This window comes from Lotus japonicus, chromosome 1, assembly GCF_012489685.1.
Source record: "Lotus japonicus ecotype B-129 chromosome 1, LjGifu_v1.2".
Classification (NCBI taxonomy): Eukaryota; Viridiplantae; Streptophyta; class Magnoliopsida; order Fabales; family Fabaceae; genus Lotus; species Lotus japonicus.
The window spans coordinates 10,045,965-10,064,148 of record NC_080041.1 but is presented as its reverse complement, the minus strand read 5'-3'; the positions used below and the strand labels follow the sequence as shown (position 1 = coordinate 10,064,148).

The 18,184-nt window shown below is 32.8% G+C and overlaps 3 protein-coding genes across 3 annotated transcripts; all 3 read right to left on the bottom strand.

The window, feature by feature from the left end:
• Nucleotides 1-961: 961 nt before the first annotated feature.
• Nucleotides 962-2,963, bottom strand: LOC130733523 (protein transport protein Sec61 subunit gamma). The gene is made up of 3 exons (XM_057585740.1): nt 2,748-2,963; nt 2,529-2,644; nt 962-1,227 (listed from the first exon to the last, which is right to left on the bottom strand). Exons 1-2 carry the CDS (start codon nt 2,839-2,841, stop codon nt 2,529-2,531), a joined length of 210 nt encoding a protein of 69 aa, XP_057441723.1. The 5' UTR covers nt 2,842-2,963; the 3' UTR covers nt 962-1,227.
• A 3,911-nt stretch (nt 2,964-6,874) lies between these two features.
• On the bottom strand, nt 6,875-7,989 carry LOC130731586 (uncharacterized). The gene is made up of 3 exons (XM_057583866.1): nt 7,897-7,989; nt 7,685-7,738; nt 6,875-7,604 (listed from the first exon to the last, which is right to left on the bottom strand). Exon 3 carries the CDS (start codon nt 7,535-7,537, stop codon nt 7,088-7,090), a length of 450 nt encoding a protein of 149 aa, XP_057439849.1. The 5' UTR covers nt 7,538-7,604; nt 7,685-7,738; nt 7,897-7,989; the 3' UTR covers nt 6,875-7,087.
• An 8,257-nt stretch (nt 7,990-16,246) lies between these two features.
• LOC130731585 (uncharacterized) lies at nt 16,247-17,176 on the bottom strand. The gene is made up of 2 exons (XM_057583864.1): nt 17,042-17,176; nt 16,247-16,961 (listed from the first exon to the last, which is right to left on the bottom strand). Exon 2 carries the CDS (start codon nt 16,892-16,894, stop codon nt 16,439-16,441), a length of 456 nt encoding a protein of 151 aa, XP_057439847.1. The 5' UTR covers nt 16,895-16,961; nt 17,042-17,176; the 3' UTR covers nt 16,247-16,438.
• Between the last annotated feature and the right edge of the window lie 1,008 nt (nt 17,177-18,184).

Genomic DNA, 18,184 nt, shown 5'->3' with positions numbered 1-18,184 from the left:
TAGGTGAGAATTGCGGTGGGTGGGTGGCGAAATCATCACCCCCTAACTTTGTAACATTAAAATTTGAGCCTGAAGTGGTGATTAGACAAGGTTCTTCCGATGGAGGCTTTAATTAAATCATTTTTCTTAAAAAAATATGTTCACATGCATTTTAAAAAAGAAGTTGTGATTGCTTCAAAAGCCACAATAATCTCCAGATATGATGAAGCCAGTGTTATTAAACTTGGATCATTATTATTTCGATTAAGGTGGTGAGTCAATGGAATAATGTTTTAACCGGTAAATATTGATTGGATCGGGTTTACAATTGTGCTATTCAAAATTATTTGTTTTTAATTAAGTGTGATCATATCAAGTGGGTGTTTCCCTCTTCCTACTCAGAGTCTGGTACCTTCTTTCGCTAAACTCCTCTCTCCTTACCACGTCCACCTCACCCTCCTCCGCCTCTAAACACCCTATACTACTCCCCCTCTTTGATCTTCTTCAAACCCACCTCTACCACCACCACCCTCTTCCTCCTTCGCCACCTACCCTTACTCCCTCACCCAACATCCTCTACCCCTTTCTTCTCCCTTGTTCTTTTTCTTTCTTGAACATTACAGACCTCCTTCATGTGACTCTATTGTCGCTGCCTTCCACAACCTTTCATTATACAATGTTAAGTGGAATATTGTGTCCATATCTCTTTTTATAAATATTTAGAATGTTCCCCTTACACTTTTATTCAGTTGATTTCAACTAATCAACTGAGATTTAGTCCCATGGCCAACGAACAACAAACAAGAATGTTCCACCATGGTTTGATTGATCTTACAAGAAACTATAAAGCCTTCGCAATAAGGTGCATAGTTATATTGCTCTATTGGGGGCTTAGAACCCTATTAGATGCAAGTGCCATTAGGTTGCCTGTTGCCTGTTGGGCTTTTAAATTCAAGCAGTCGTGAAAAAAAAAGAACAAAGATTTTACGCAAATACACAATTCTTCGTCTATTTTTGTTTTCCTTTTCCTAAATCCATATAATGTGTCGAGTACTAAACACAGAATATAAAGTTTTACATTTTCGAAAAAACTCTGGCTCAGAAGATCAGAAAAAAAAGAAACCAAAACTGAAATACAGAGAAACTAAGACTAAGTACACTGAACGATCATGTGAAGCGGGAACTCTTTTGCCTCCTTTTGCTTAACTATCAACTTGAATTCCTGAGGCGATTCTAGTTTCCCTTATCCTGCAGAGAAAACCAATAGTTATTTAGTTCATTGACTCTACACACTACCACCTTCATGCTATATGAATATGATGCCTCATAAAGCTCAATCTCAACAATAATCAATCTAACGTTATATCAATATCAATAACATTTAAAAGAATTCATCATCAAGTCAACCATCGTCTCCCAACTGACAAAACAAAGATAAGCAGCATTATATTGATAATGAAAATTAGAGTATCAATTAAAACTATCAAAGAAAAGTTGAAATTCCAAACAAGAGTCATTGACATGAGTTGCTACGCTAGATACTCTCATTAGAGTTAGGTACACAGGCTCTTGAAGGCATATATAGCAAATTAGATATGCTACTATGACAACTATACACCATCTCTTAAACATGTACCCAACCAATGCAGTAATTGCTCCCTAAGATGTTTAACTATGTATACTGATTGATTACATCTTGAAGGTTGTGTCATTTTATAAATCATAGCACCTTGTCAGATATGATCCTTTAAATATAATTGAACTAGATTTTAACATAAAAAATCACTTTATAATGCAATCAATTAACTCTTCAACTTAGAGCCTGTTTGGAAGCGGGCTTATTGAAGCTTATCTACTAGAAAATGAACTAAATAAACTCCAGTAAGTGCTCTTTGCTTTGCATCCAAACAGGTACTTATTGGCATTTCAAACAAGTTCTAGATCAAAAGCAATACCATTCAAAATAAGCCAAAGCAACATAAACATCCCATAATCAAAGAAGAGAAAGTAACCAGCCAATTATGACTGGGAGCAAACAACAAGAATGCATTAGGATCAGGAAAAAACTTGCAAAGTCATACCACCATCAAAATAAATAAGTCATAATAAACTTCACTAACAATAGGCAAAATTGCTGGGTTCTGATACAGTACTTTATCATCATGTCAAGCAAAAAAATCATCTGATAAGGGCAAAACCAGCAACCAAAAAAGTTGATCTTAATATGTAGTCTAAGCAGACATGCATGCATGCATTCTTTTCCATTGCTAATCAAACAAAAATCTCAACCAAACCAATCTACTACCAATGCCAGACAGATTACAAATTCAATCAAACAAAGCCCCCAACTTTTTATCAAATTTTCGCTCCAAATCCCTTATTCATATTAAACTCTCATATCAATTTGTTTCAAGCTACCAAAACACAAATCATACCAACCACTCAACAAATTAAAAAACAAAATTCAGATAACGATCTACAATTCGAGCCAATGAAAGCAGAAAGATCCAAATACCCAAAATGAGGATTGAAGAAGAATGTAACTTTACCTAACCAGATCCAACGATGATGTTGTTAATTGGAATGAAGATGAGCTTCACGAAAAACCCAACGAATCCCATCACAACGAAACCAATTGCGGTACGAACAGCAACCTTGGAGAATTCTACACCACCAAACGAATCGAAAAAATCAAAATCCAACACAGAGAATCATAGATTCAATTCAATTCGATTCGAATCAAGAAACAAAAGGAATAGGGTTTTCACCTTTGCGATCAGGTTTGTGGCAACGCTTGACGAGCCTGACGCTGTCCTTGGCGAATTCTCTGAGGGGATCGAACACAGAATCAATGGCTTCCATTCTCTCTCTTTCTCTTCTCTCTCTCTCTTCTGCGTTTGGATCTGAGAATTGAAATGGTGATGATGATGGTGGTTTGTGAAATGCGAATGAGTTTTTATTTTGGTTTTATTAGTTAATGTCTTGTGGGAAAATTGTAAAAGAAAAATCTTAGATATATATGGGAAAAAAATAAAAAATTGAGTTATGGAAATACACGTCTCATGGACCAATAGCATAGTGACATATTGGATTATGAAACGCCAACTTGAAACATTATCCCAATAGGTTTTTCAATGGTGATATGGATCAATAATAATATTACACTTAATATGACATGTCCTAAAAAAACTCAAGTTGTAAGAGTTAGGGACATAAGAGATGGGTGAGATAAATGGTAAAATGGGGATGACTAATTTACTAACATTACTGACAACTAACATATACCTATAAAAAAACTTAATACGACATAGATAAGTTAGTGGGAGTGGATATCATTTACATTATTTATGCCATGACCCCATTACTTTTTACTTTACTAAATATCAAATATGGCCCTACTTTTTTTAATAATTAACCAATAAAACCAAGTTTTACCTGAGTTAATATGATTTAAGTAAATCTTTTTATCTTCTTTTATAAAAATTTGGTGAACATTGTCCTATTTTTTTAGAAGCAAAGATGATATGATATAAAAGAAAACTCTTGGGAACAAAGCTCTCCCAAGTAAGATTAAGGTCTAAGGAAGGGATAAAAAGAAGAAATGCAAAAAGGAAAAGGCTAATAGCATTTTTGGTCCTTCACTTATCATAATTTGGTAGTTCTGGTCCCTCATGGAATTTATTAGCCTGCAATGTCCCTCACGCTTACTAATTGTTGCAGTTTTTGTTTTCCGTCAACTTCCATCCAATTTTTTTATTAAAAAATCAATTTAAAAAAACTAGAAATCATATGGTTGTTAATTAGAAAACATAAAATTGTTCTTCAAACCTTATTTTTAATTGATTTTTTAATTAAAGTTCGTTAAATATTGGATGAAAGTTGACAAAAAACTAAAACTGCAACAGTTAGTAAACGTGACAGACATTGTAGGCTAATAAATTCCTTGAGGGACTAGAACTGTCAAATTGTGATAAGTGAAGAACCAAAAATGCTATTAAGCCAAAGGAAAACAACACAAATAAATAAAACAACAAAAGTGAAACAACAACAGCAACAATTGAGCAAACTAAAAACAACAGCAGCAGAAAAAGCAAACAACAACAGTAAAATTTGAATAGCAGTAGCAGCAACACAACGACACCATGATAACCCCTTGTCACGAAGCCATGCTTTCCCAACCTCAACAACAACCAGAATAAATGCCAATAGAAAGGACCAGCACTCAAATAGTCCCAGCAGCAACCCAAATTCATCCGAATATCAACATGAAACATGACAGTCACCCGCGCCAAGCAACCATAAGAACCAGCACCGAACAAAGCAGCGAGCCCAAATTCACCCGAGTGGATGTGGAAATCCCCAAACGAAGCACAAAAGAAGGGGAATAAATTGAAGAACTAGAGAAAAACCCATCAAACCCTTCTTTGGATCAAAAATCAATGAAAGTAAATCAATGGCACAAAATCCCCAAACCTGTTGCGTTGAACCTTAATCGACGAAGCATAATGGATTAGAACAAAAGGAAGAACCATAATCAAACAAATCGACGAAATAGAATGGATTATAAGAAATTTACGTACATAATGGATTATCATAATCAAACAAATTGACGAAGAAGGCAATCCCTTTTGCTATGAACCCTAAAACCTTCTCTGGATCCCAAATTGACGAAATCGAATACCCGACAAACTCAGATCTTCTACAATCACGCACAGACCAAATCGATTAACTGAAGAGAAGTGGAATCATTGAACTGGGACAAATTCGAATAATAGTGGAGGGAATCAAAACATCGATGAACTGAAGAGAAGGAGAAGAATGGTAAAAAAATTGACGTCGATGATCTGTGTTCTTTTCACGTGAGGACTAAATTCAAAACAAAGGTAACATATGAGGTTGGTTCATAATTTGAATAATCTTATTGGGTTATTATAGAATTTTAAGAAATCCGAAATATTAGTTACTAATATTTCCACATGTTATTTTTCCTATGGTACATGCCAGTCCTGTACTAGACCCAAAGTTTTTTTCTTGTACCACAAAATTGTCGGTTTCAATTATTTCTTTAGTTTGTGATTTTAATGAGTATTCAACTGTCTATTTCTAGTGAAAACATAGAAAATCCCAGTTAGCTTGTACGACAGGTTTCGCAGTTAACTCTCATATCCTCAAAGTTGAGAGTTCGAATCTCTATCGGTTCAGTAAAATCTCAGTTGGTGGCAACCCTCCTTCAATACTAAGAAGTGTGCCTCTGCCGGTTGCTGCTCTCCCTAACATGTCATTGGTGCTCTGTTCGAGAGTCTGATGTGTTTTCTATCCATTCTGCGTATACAAAAAAACGGTAAATAAATTACATTTTTCGTCATGTAATTTCATTTTAAGTTATTTTATTTTAAAATACACCACTAATATTTAAAATATTTATTATTTTCCATTGAAATGAAATATTTATTACATTGGACAATTTAGTAAATGCATATTTCAAACTTTTAACTTAATTAATGCTTCTCTTAACTAGAAGAATATAACTGTAAAGTTGTATCAATGTTGGTTGGTGAGTTCTACTAGGCCAGAGCATCGGGTGATTTCGGGTTCATTTTTGCCAAAACGACCAAAACTGAAATGTTGATAACTAGGTCTGAGATCAACCATAAATGACAGCGGGTTAGTTGGGTTCAGGCCATGTCGGTGGGGCTTTATTTAGGTGGTTTTTGTCCGCACCAAACAGGTCAGATCAATGAAATAAAAAAGATAGAGGAGAAGAACTAAAGACTTATTGAACCGCGTTGGAAAAAAAAAACATAATATCAACATACAACAGAGAAGGTCTTAGCCCCGCTCGTTTACCAACAAAAATATACAATAGAGAAGAATCAGTGAAAATAAAATATAGAGAAGATGAATTAAAAATATGTAGTAATCAGGAATCAAGAATTATTGAACAAAAAAATACAAAGAAGAAGAAGCATCACAATATTTTTTCTTAGTGTCCTCTATATGACAAAAAACTTTCATCTAGCAAGCCTCTAATCGAAGATAAACTGAACGAAGATAAGTCTTTGTTGAAACGAATAGCAGCGCAGTCAAAGAAATCAAAGATAATAAACAGTGTAGGCATGGCAGCTCGGTTTGGGCAGTGAGGGAAGGATGTGTTGTGTTGGTGATGACTGCAAGGGATTCACATTAAGGACAATGAAGTGGGCTTTTGTGATTGAGGACATGGTGTGCCGCATTGGAGTGGATTTCGATACGTCCCGTCGTCACAGTGCAAGGTTGAGGCGTTGTGGCGTGCTGCTCCTACAAGGGTCGTCGTTGAGTGTGGTTTATTTCTACTAGGGTTGGGAACGACGCTGGACATGGGGTGTTAGTGTAGAATTGTTAGGAATTTTTTATTTACTTTTAGATGAGAGAGAGGAAACAATTATTATAATTTCTATGGAGTCAGAAGAGATAAGACTAGACTGAAAGGTGAGTTGATTGAAGCGTTGAGACTGCTCTTATCCTCTTTCCAAAGTTTGAAATTTGAAAAACACATATTAAATAGATTCCTTGAATCGGTCAGGTACAGTTTCCAATGAATCCAAGTTCTTGCAACTGAACCGATTATCACTAAATGTTAGGACTGTTTCAGTACTCGATGACCCGCCTACCCGGTATGACCCGCCGCAACTTTAATTTTCATTTCAGATTCTCTAAGTTTGTTCGGGGTGAAGTATTTATGCTCACCCTTAAATTCTACGGTGAGAAACGATATGAGATACAAATCAGGGAATATGATCCTCTTAAGTAAACTGATAATGTCAATTGAAACATTGTGCTTGTTTCTCTTTCTAAATATTTAAAAAGTCCACTAATTTTATTTAAAACATATAAAAAGAGATTGACACATAATTTCTACTCGAAGAAACTTTAAAAAGTTTACAATTGAGATACAAAAATAACACCTTCGCTCTTAAATTACTTAAAGTTTGCAAAATTTTCATTATTATCTTCCTCATCCCCATATGTGAACCTCACCGCCATAGCAATAACTGTCATCATAAATTCTAACAACCACCAGACCACCTCTTTGCTCACCACAACCTATACTCCTTCGCTTCCACCACATCTAGTGCCCCTCCTCCGCTTCCACCTCCACTATAAACACCTCTGCTTCCACTTCCATCGCCACAGATTCCCTCACTTCCACAAGCACCATAAACATCTCCGTTTCCACCACCACTTCCACCATTTCTTCCTCTTCTTCCACGGTCACCATAACCACCTCCACTTCTTCCACCACCACTTCCACGTCCACCGCTTCCTCCACCATCACCACTGCCACTACAACTTCCTCCACTTCCATCATCACCACTTCTAAAGCTTCCTCCACCTTCACTACAACCAACCCCTCTCCCACCACCACCGTAATCACCTCCTCTTGATCTATGTGATCCTCCATTCCCATTTCCACCACCACCATAACTCCTTCCTCCACCTCTGCCACCATAATCATTTTTACTGCTTCATCCACCTCCAAAACTACCACCACCATATCCATCGCTATTGTATCTGTCATTGCCTCTTATCTTTGCTTTTGCAGATTGTACGATAAACTTTGATGTTCAATTTCTCACCACTCACAACTGCATATTATCACACAGTTGACTTAGTGTAATATCACTATATTAAAACAAACCACCAATGAAGGAATTACAATACTTACAACTTTTTTTCTTGCTATCAAATCCCGCAAGACTTTCATGAACTCAGCGTGCAACTTCATGAACAACATAACTTACATGAGTTATAAAGGCTTACCAAATATAAATACAATAACATTCACGAAAAGATAACATTTGATATTAAAATTCACTACAATATCATGTGATTCACAAATGTTGAGCACACGCAAAGAAAAGATTTTGAGGTTCATACCTCTCATTTCATCTTCAGATTGTCAGTCAACCAACACTGCAAATATGAAAACACAAGAAAAGAAAAGGCTTGATAATTATTTTTCAGTATACACAACAATACTTGAGAAAGATGAAAACTGAGATATATATGACCCTTATTTATAGTGGAAGCGGAGTATTGATCAGAGTTACTTGCATTGAGTGAATGAGGACCTACCTATGAATCGTCTCCTTAATTATTTTTTGTCTCCTTCTTTTCGCATTTATGACTGTATTGAATGCAAATTTATTATTTTTGCAACGAGACATTAATACCGCTGACCTAATTTATTCTTAACGCGAAAGTTCGGGCAGCTTTATTGCATTCATTGTATATATATATATATATATAATATAATATAATATTATAATATTACCACCAATTCGACGCCTATAAAAAACCGCCAATTCGACCATGTTCTAACCATTGAACCATGAGCCGGTGCCTCGACTAGTTTAATAATTAGTCTGAACTTGAAAAAAATTATCAATAACAAATCTTTGATGTTCAGTGTATGGAAAGGATTCCGTCCTTAAAGGTTAGGCCAAATGCTACATTAGACTCAAAATGAACATTTAGAAAGTTGTATCTTAGACATTTCTTATAAATGTTCTTTAAGGACTTGTTCATATGTCTAAGTAATTTAAACGTTATTAGGTGGGGATGGAAGTATTTCCATACACCAAAACACAAGGGGTGCTTAATTTGCTTTTAATACCGCATCATTTGACATGCTCAAGCATAGTGACATATTGGATCATGTGATGAAACGCCAACTTGGAACTTTATCCAATAAGTTTCTATTATTTCATTATTTTGTGATTTTATTGAGTGGCGGAGGAGGTGCTCTCTCCGGTGGTGGCGGAGGTTATGAGTTTGTAATGGGCTCTTATCTTGTCATAGAGCTAGGTTTTTGCTCGGTTTGCTTTGTGATTGACTGTCTTCGGTTACTTAATAGGTGAGTGTGAGCCTGTAGGAGAACATCCTACCTTGACTCTATTACTAGCAATTGTCTGTCGATGTTTAGTTTCTTGTTTTGATTTTGTTGTTTTTTATTTTGTGCGTTGTACTGGTAATAATATTACCAATAGTTCGGCAAAAGTTTCATTTTATGTTATTTTTAGAGCTTGGATTAAGGAGGTCCGTGAAGAGATCTTTTCACTAGTCCACCATGATGTAATCACTACACCATTTTTTTTGCTTTTAGCAACAAGGGTATATGCAACAAGTAAAAAATGTTGCATAAAGTGCCTTAGGAATTAATTTGTACAGTTGCCATAATTGGGTTGTTTTAGACAACACATTTTATAACAACACTAAATAAGTGTTCTTTATAGGGAACAATTATTATGTTATAATTGTTGCCTTTTCTCTACAATCAGTATATATTATAAAAGAAGAAACTATCAGGCTCATTCAGTGACGTGGCAGCACTAGATTAATTCTCATAAAAATAATTCCACGTGTTAATTTGTTAGATAGCATATTACACGTGTCAATTTGTTAGGTAGCTTCTAATTGTTAGATAGCTTTTGATGTTTAAATCTGAGAAACTTTTCATAAAACTTTAAAATTTAAAAGATTTGCCTTATTATCTAAGATTTACCTATATAAATAAAAAACCAAAAAATTCAATAAAAATACCATAAAAATTAATTAATAAAAACTATCCAAATCTACCAAATCACAATAAAAACTCATAAAATCCTTACTTAAATAATAATCCCAAAATTCAATAAAAATAACATAATATTTAATTAATACTTTAAAAATAAAATTTTTCTTCACCTAAAATTTATTTCCATAACAAATATTGCAACCGATTTTTTAAAGGTAATTTTAAATCTGAGAAACTTTTTCATAAAATATTAAAATTTTAAAAGATTTGTCCTAATTATCTAAGATTTACCTAGATTAAATAAAAAACTAAAAAATTCAATAAAAATTAATTAATAAAACTACCAAATCACAATAAAAACTCATAAAATTCTGAATTAAATAAAAATCTGAAAATTCAATAAAAATAACATGAAATTTAATTAATACTCTAAAAATAAACATTTTCTTCACCTATAATTTGTTTCCATAACGAATCTTGAAACCGATTTTTTAAAGGTAATTTTAAATTTGAGAAACTTTTTCATAAAATATTAAATTTTTAAAAAATTTGCCTTGATTATCTAAGATTTACCTAGATTACTCCTTACTATTACTGCATGAGCTATCTCTTCCTCTATATGCCTCTACTCTGAACCGGTTGACATGGAGGAAAAATGAGGAAGATTACTCGAGTATGCAACTTGCTTTATGTGGTGTTGATAATTGTGTAAGTGTTTGACATAAATGTTGTTGAGTAATTAGATTATTTTCCACACAAATTTAAGCCCAACTTCATTTTCCCTTTATCTATTATTGTCGGATAAGAGTAAACATCAAAGGTCTCATATCACTTTCCCAATATAGATGTATCAAACAAAGTAGTCCAAGTATAAAATATATACAATGGACATGATCAATTGATCATAGTAGTTCAGACTACTCTTCGGTGCCTTCAATAAGCAAAATTGGTGAGCTTCCTCTTCCATTTCTTTTCTTATATTTGATGTTCTCTATATTCAAATTTTACTTTTGGTTGATACGATTTCAAAAGAAGAAACCCTAACTTTTGTATTTCTCAACGTGCTTGAAGCTCAGCGATGTTGCCAGAAGTTCACCCCTACCAATCTCGCATTTCATTCTCCACCATCTTCAAAGCTTGGTTCAAATGCGTGATGCTTTTCCAGAGGCAATGAACATGAGCCAATATGAATACAAAATGACTTTGCTGATTCGAAACATAAGGTTCTTTTGCTGGAGCAGGCCTCTCATGTATGAAGATATAAGAGCATGAGCCACAATGACATTTAGATTTAGATTTTGGCAAAGATAGAGAGCTTCCTGTTGATAAGTGCTAATTTTACGTATATTAGGATATAGTTTTCGGCACTTATTTAACTTGTATGCTTGAGTTATTGATCATTTTATCCCTCAAATGACTAATTTGTTAAACACTTAGTTTTAGTATATATACTGTGTATAAATCATGTTTAATCCCATAATTTTGATGTAGGTTTAAAGTTTGAAGAAGATCAAGAAAATCAAAGCTTTGGAATGAAAAATGAAGTTTCTAGATGTGTTGGGCGCTTAGCACCATTTCTGGGTGCTTAGCACCATTTTAGGAGAGAGGAAATCCAAAGCTGAAGAAAGCTTGGCGCTTAGCACCAGAAAGCGGTACTTAGCGCCATTAAGGCGGTTTCAGGATATTTTCCATGGCGCTTAGCACCAGCTTGTGGCGCTTAGCACCAACCTGCTGCCCTGTTTTGATATAAAGTGCGTTCCATCATGTTTTGAACCACTTCTGGGACCAGAACTGAAACCCATCACTTGGGGAAAGGAAGAACTCAAAGGAGATCATCAAGGAAGGTCTAGGAGGCTAGAGAGAAGGCTTTGGAGCTGATTTCATCGCCGGGGAACCGTCACAGATTCGGCTTTTCATCGTTCTTCTTCTCATTTATGATTGTAAAGTTATTATCCATGGAAATGGATAAGCGGATTTCTCATTTGTTGGGATTAGAACTAGTTGTTTTGATGCTCATGTAATCTATTTGATTTCCTTTCATGCAAATTTCATGTTTCTATGCTAAAGAATCAATAGTTTTCTCTTTTGCTTCATGCTATATCTTATGTTTGATCCCCTTGGGTATTTTGATTGATTCAAACTTGTGTAGGGAACTCACACGATCTTGAGTCTGAACTAGAGTTAATCATATGTTTCTTTTCCATGTTTCAATGATTTTTACCTTTGTACTTCATGCTTGTTTTGGATTGATCACCTAGAACATGAATTTAGATTTAATAGGATGGTGGGATTAAATCTGAACTAGGCATAATAATCTAATGATTCTAAGGTCTAGGGATAGGGTTAGATCATTAGTTTATTCAAACATCCATGCTTAATGCTACTCACTACTGTTAATCGATTAATGGATTGAGGGTTAACATAGTTGAGTTGATAATCTTCTACACTAGGGGACTGGGTAGTAAGATAAGAAATGGTGGGAGGACTCAATTTCATAGAACAGTATTTGCATGTGAATCAATAGGTTACATAGAGGTCAAACAACAAAACTCTAGTCCCAGCAAAACTATCTACCTTGGTGAATCCAACTCTTTTATCTACTTTATTTATATTTTCATGTTCTTAAACAAACACCTAATATCTTTGTTACCCATCATTTGAGTTTTTTAGCTATTAACGGCATAAGTATTACACCTCCTTGTGGATACGACAAAACCCTTTACTATACTACAATTGGGTCTTGAAAGATTCGAAAGTAGAGTAGTTAAAAGTCTTTCATCACCTGTAATGACATTGAATTGTCTAAAAATGTCAAGAATGAATTCTTTAAGATTTTTCTGAATTGAAACAAATTCTCAGTTTTGAAGTGTTGGATAATTGCCTTTGTAGCTTATATTGTTTTAGACATAATATGACATGATGATTTAATATGTATAAGTTGAAAGTAACAAAAAATATATTTATATCTGATGGAAGAAGAAGGAAGTGGAGGAAGAAGTTTCTCAATTTTCGATAATTTTAGTCAAATGTATCTCTTTAAACTTATTGATAATTTTAGCTCGACCAATGAACTTTTCATTTAAAATTAACACTGAAAGGGTATGGTAGTGATACTGTTGATGTGTTTGATGAAGTTTGTGGGTGGTCAGGGCTATAGCCTATGGGGATATATGGTCTGATTGAGTTTATCTGAGTAAGACCACAACAATGACCAAGTGAGTATTGATTATCATGATATTATAAAGATATCAAGTTGTGTTATTATTTGATTATGTAGGTACCCTGCAATATTGACTCAAACTTGGATGACTTGAAATAAACACAATAATATCATACTTTCTGATTTATTTTTCACAATCATGATTTGTGCTATTGTCTTCATATTCACGAAAAATGTGAAACAAGTTCTTGTTGATCTCAATCAGGCTTAGAAGAGAAGTCTTTATGTCCACTTTGCTTAGCATTTCTGACTCTTCTATTTCATCCGTTGTTTAATACATTTTTAATAATCAAGGTATTAATTGATGTATCAAACACAATAGACATATTCCCCGTGCAACGCGCGGGTCAAAAAATATTAGTAGGTTACATTTTCTCACAATGTTGCCAGAGAGCATAAAAAACTATCCAAAAAAAAAATAGATAACGCTAGAACATGAGACAGTTGAAAACTGTTGCGTGATGTTTGGCATGTCATTTCAGCTAGCTTATAGCTTATTTGACTAGCTTAAAAGCTCTATAAAATGTTTGATGAAGGAGCTTATTTCATTGGTTTAAAGCTTTAAGCTATAAGCTATCTCAGGTAGCTTAAAGCTTAAATAGCTTATTAAATATATTCTCATTTTTATCCTTATTATTTTATTAAAATTCCACCTTTAGCCTTATATGTTTTTTACTAAACTTATTTACTTATTAGTTATCACACTTGTCTCATATGTACATCGTTCCCGCACACAAATAATTACTACTTTAGAATAAAACAAATAATTTTATATTTAAAATTATTTGTTTTATTCTATTTAATTTAATAAAAATATACAAAATTAAATAAGTAAAAATTATAAGATGATAAATAACTTGAGTAAAATTAAAATATTTATAATATTTTTAATATTAATATCATATAGGTATTAATGTGAAAATAAAGTAATGTTAAATATAAATGATTATACAAGTATGTCATTTTATGTCATTTTACAATTTCAGCTTGTTTAACAGCTAGTTTTACCAAACACTTTTGTTCCAATTACGTAGATTTTCAGCTTTCAGCTAGCTTATCAGATTTGAGCTTTCAGCTAACTTTTTAGATTTCAGCTTTCAGCTAGTTTTTCAGCTATCAGCTAGCTTTTCAGCTTTCAACTAGCTTATCAGCTAGGCGTGCCAAACATAGCCTTAAAAGCTTTTTAAAAGTGTTTGGTAAATGAGCTTATTTCAGTAGCTTAAAACTTTTTAAGGTAGCTTATAGCTTATTCAATTTATTCTCTTTTTTATCCTTATCATTTTAATAAAATTTTAGATATCACTACCCTTTTATATTAATAAAAACACTAAGCTCTAATTATTTTTATTTTAAAATAGTTACAATTCAATTGTTAATATAATTTTTTTTAAATATTTTGTTAATTTAAACAAATATAAGCTTTCTTTATTAAATTAAAATATAAAGTTATTTGTTTGTATTCTATTTAAATTAATAAAAATAAAAAATAAAAATAAAATAGAAATTAATATCGTATTTTTTAATGATAAATAATTTGAACTAAATTAGAATATTTAAGTGGTAATTATTTTAATATCATATATGTGTTGATGTGTAAATAAAATAATAAATGTAAAAAGAATTATACAAGTGTTCAATTTTATGTCATTTTACAATTTCAGTTTGCTCAACAGCTAGTTTTACTAAACACTTTTTCAATGAGACAGCTTTTAAGCTATCAGCTTTCAGTTTTCAGCTCACTTATCAGTTTTCAGCTAGCTTATAAGCTTTTAGCTAGCTTTTCAACTTTCAACTAGCTTATCAACTTTTAGCTAGTTTATCAACTAGGCATGCCAAACATAATCATAGTCTTATATTATTTTATACTAGAAATTTAACCCGTGCGTTGCACGGGCTTTTTTTAAAGTTATATGTTAAATTTATCTTCGTATATGTAAAAATATAGTAAATGTATTTTTTAGTAGATAATTAAAAATAAGATAAATATATGAAATGTAATTGCATTGATAAAGTTTAATAAAATATTTATTGTAAACTAATTTTTTAGTATATTAAAAAATATTTTATGTTGCTTACTAAAATTAATTTTCAATTCATTTCGTGATCATATGTTTTCATAATAGTACACTCTCTATAATAAGTAAAAGGAGGGAAATATATAATTAGAGTTGAATAACTTAGTTTTTGTTTTGTGCAAAATGATGTTTCTCTCTTACTTTTTATGCATGTTTTCACCTTGAAAGCAATGTTTGCAATTGAATTTTTATGGGAACACTGGTATAGAAAAGGTTTAATTATGAAAAATATTTTTAGTGATGCATTTTTAGTGATGCATATAAAAAATTATATTATTTATTGTTTAGTAAGCATTTAATTAGTTAATATACAGTTTGTAAGAAATCATATTTTTTAATTTAATTAGTTGATAAATGAATTAAGATAATAGTTTATCTTTTTGGTACATCAGAAAGATATATTGCACCCTTTATGGATTGATATTTTGATCTCCCCCACCCTACCCACATGTCCTCTAGCTCTTGCCACTTGAGCTATCATTCGATGACAGATAATAATTTATCTTATTCAACATAAACTTTTTACAATTTTGAAGATAGTAAAAAATTGAAAAAACTTTTTAAGTGCAATTTACAAACACAAATCGTTCTATCTCATGTATATCTATCATAGTTGTTAAAATTAACTCTTTAATCCCTAAGGTTCGATCATTAAGAACTGTACTCTATGGGAGACCTTTGACTTTAATCACACTCGAGTAGAACATGGTTTCCTCAGTAGATGATACATGTGGCTAAAAAACTAACAAAAATTGTAAAGACTTAGTTAAAAAACTTCATAAGCTCGTCTACTATGAATATAAAGATAAAAATAAGTGGAAGTTGGTTAAGAATAATTTTTATTTTTTATCAATTAAGAAAAATTTTAAGTATACCAAATATAATTGCATTTAGGAAGTTCATTAAACACTTTATTGTATACTACTTTTTTTTTCCTATTATAGGTGAGTGCAACAATAATAAACTTCAGGGAAAGTTAGTGCAATATGTCCATATTTATGTAAAAATCATATTAAATATTATTACCAAAAACATATTTTTAATATAAATTATAATTATTATCAACCAAAAATTTCAAAATTAAACTATTTTGAAAAATGAATTAATTTGAGTTATTCTTTTATTTATTTATAATAAATATGATATGCATAGTATTTTAAATATACCTTCTAATTTTATTAATTTATTTTTAATATATTTAATTTATTTATTATCATATATGTATTTAATTAGGAAAATTACTCTATTATAATCAATAATTACTTGATAAAAAATATAAAAGTAGCAATATTAAGAAGAATCATTAAATGATAACCACAATATGTAATTAATGTAAAAACTCAAGTGAGCTTTACATATATATATATATAGATAGCGATATTCAATACAAATTAAAACATACATGGAAATGGACAATTAAACTAAGCATTTTATTACTGTAATGCGTCCAAAGCACATTTACATTCAGTAAAGAACCAATTTCAAGATATCAATGCTTGAACTTTGGTTCCACATAGTCAACCATCTTGTTTTCCTTTATTCTCATTGATATAACCTCCATTACCAACTCTTCAATATCCTCCACATGTTCCTCAACCACTTCTAGATCTAGTACCCATCCTCTGTTTCCACCTCCACCACAACCACCTCCGCTTCCACTTCCACCACCACAGGTTCCCCCATTTCCACAACCACCATAACCATCTCTGTTTCAACCACCACTATCACCATTGCTTCCTCTTCTTCCACAGTCACCATAACCACCTCCACCCCTTCCACCACCATTTCCACTTCCACCTCCACCGCTTCCTCCACTATCACCATTGCCACTACAACTTCCTCCACTTCCATCACCACCACTTCCACTGCTTCTTCCAGCATCACTTCAACCACCCCTTCTCCCACCAACACCATAATCACTTCCTCTTGATCCATGTGATCCTCCATTCCTACTCCAACCACCAGCATAACTCCCTCTTCCACCTCCAACACCATCATTACCTCCATTGTTTCCTCCACCTCTGAATCTACCACCACCAGATCCACCGCTATTGTATCCGTCATTGCCTCTTATCTTGACTTTTGCAGATTGTATGATAAAATTTGATGTTCGATTTCTCACCAGTCACGCCTGCAAATTATCGCGTAATTGACTTAGTGTGATGTCACAGTATTAAAACAAACCACCAAGGGAGGAATGAAAATACTTACAATTTTCTTGCTTGCTATCAGATCCTGCAAGACTTTCGTGAACTCAGCGTGCAACTCCATGAGCAACATAACTTACATGAGCTATAAAGGCTTACCAAATGCGTATACAATAACATTCATGCAAAGAGAACATTTGACATTAAAATTCACTACAATATCATGTCATTCACAAATGTCGAGCACACATAAACAAAAGGTTTTGAGGTTCATACCTCTCATTTCATTTTCAGATAGCCAGTCAACCAACACAGCAAAGATGAAAACACAATAAAATAAAAATGCTTGATAATTATTTTCCAATAAACCCAACAATACTTGATTAAGATAAAAACTGGGGTTCTACAAGGCCCTTATTTATAGTGCAAGCAGAGCATTGATCAAAGTTACTTGTATTGAGTGGGTGGGGCCTACCTCTGAACTGTCTCCTTAATTCTTCTTTGGCTCCTTCTTTTCGCATTTCTGACGATACTAAATTTAACATTAAATATTTTTGGAACAAGACATTAATATATTTGACTTACTTTTTAACGCGGAAATTGGGGCACTTGCAGCTTTATTACATTTATGAATTCAATAAATATAAATATATATAATTCAATTACCACCAATTCGACCATGTTCTAACCATTGAACCATGAGTCGGTGCTTCGATCGGTTTAATAATTAGTTTGAATCTGAAAAAATTATTAATAACATATTAATTAAGTACCCTTAATGTTTAGTGTATAGCAAGGATTCACGCCTAAAAGGTAGGCTCATTGCCACATTAGACTCGAAATAAACATGAAGCAAGTTGTATATTAGACATTTCATATAAATGTTCTTTAAGGCCTTGTACATATTTCTAAGTAACTTAAAAGTTATTAAGTGGGACAGAAGTATTGCCATACACTAAACATCAGAGGTGCTTAATTTGATCTTAATACTACACCATTTGACATGCTCAAGGATGGGAGCATCTCGGCTCGAATACCCAATTGGAATGGGGAGTGGGCTTGGGCCAACCTTCGACATTATTGTCATCACATTACCTTCACGAGGATCTTATGTTAAGTTCAAATGCTTCATATCGTTTTAAAATCTAATTTTGATCAATAACAATTTTTATATAGAAGCACTTCAATCTGAACTAAGCTTCTCAAT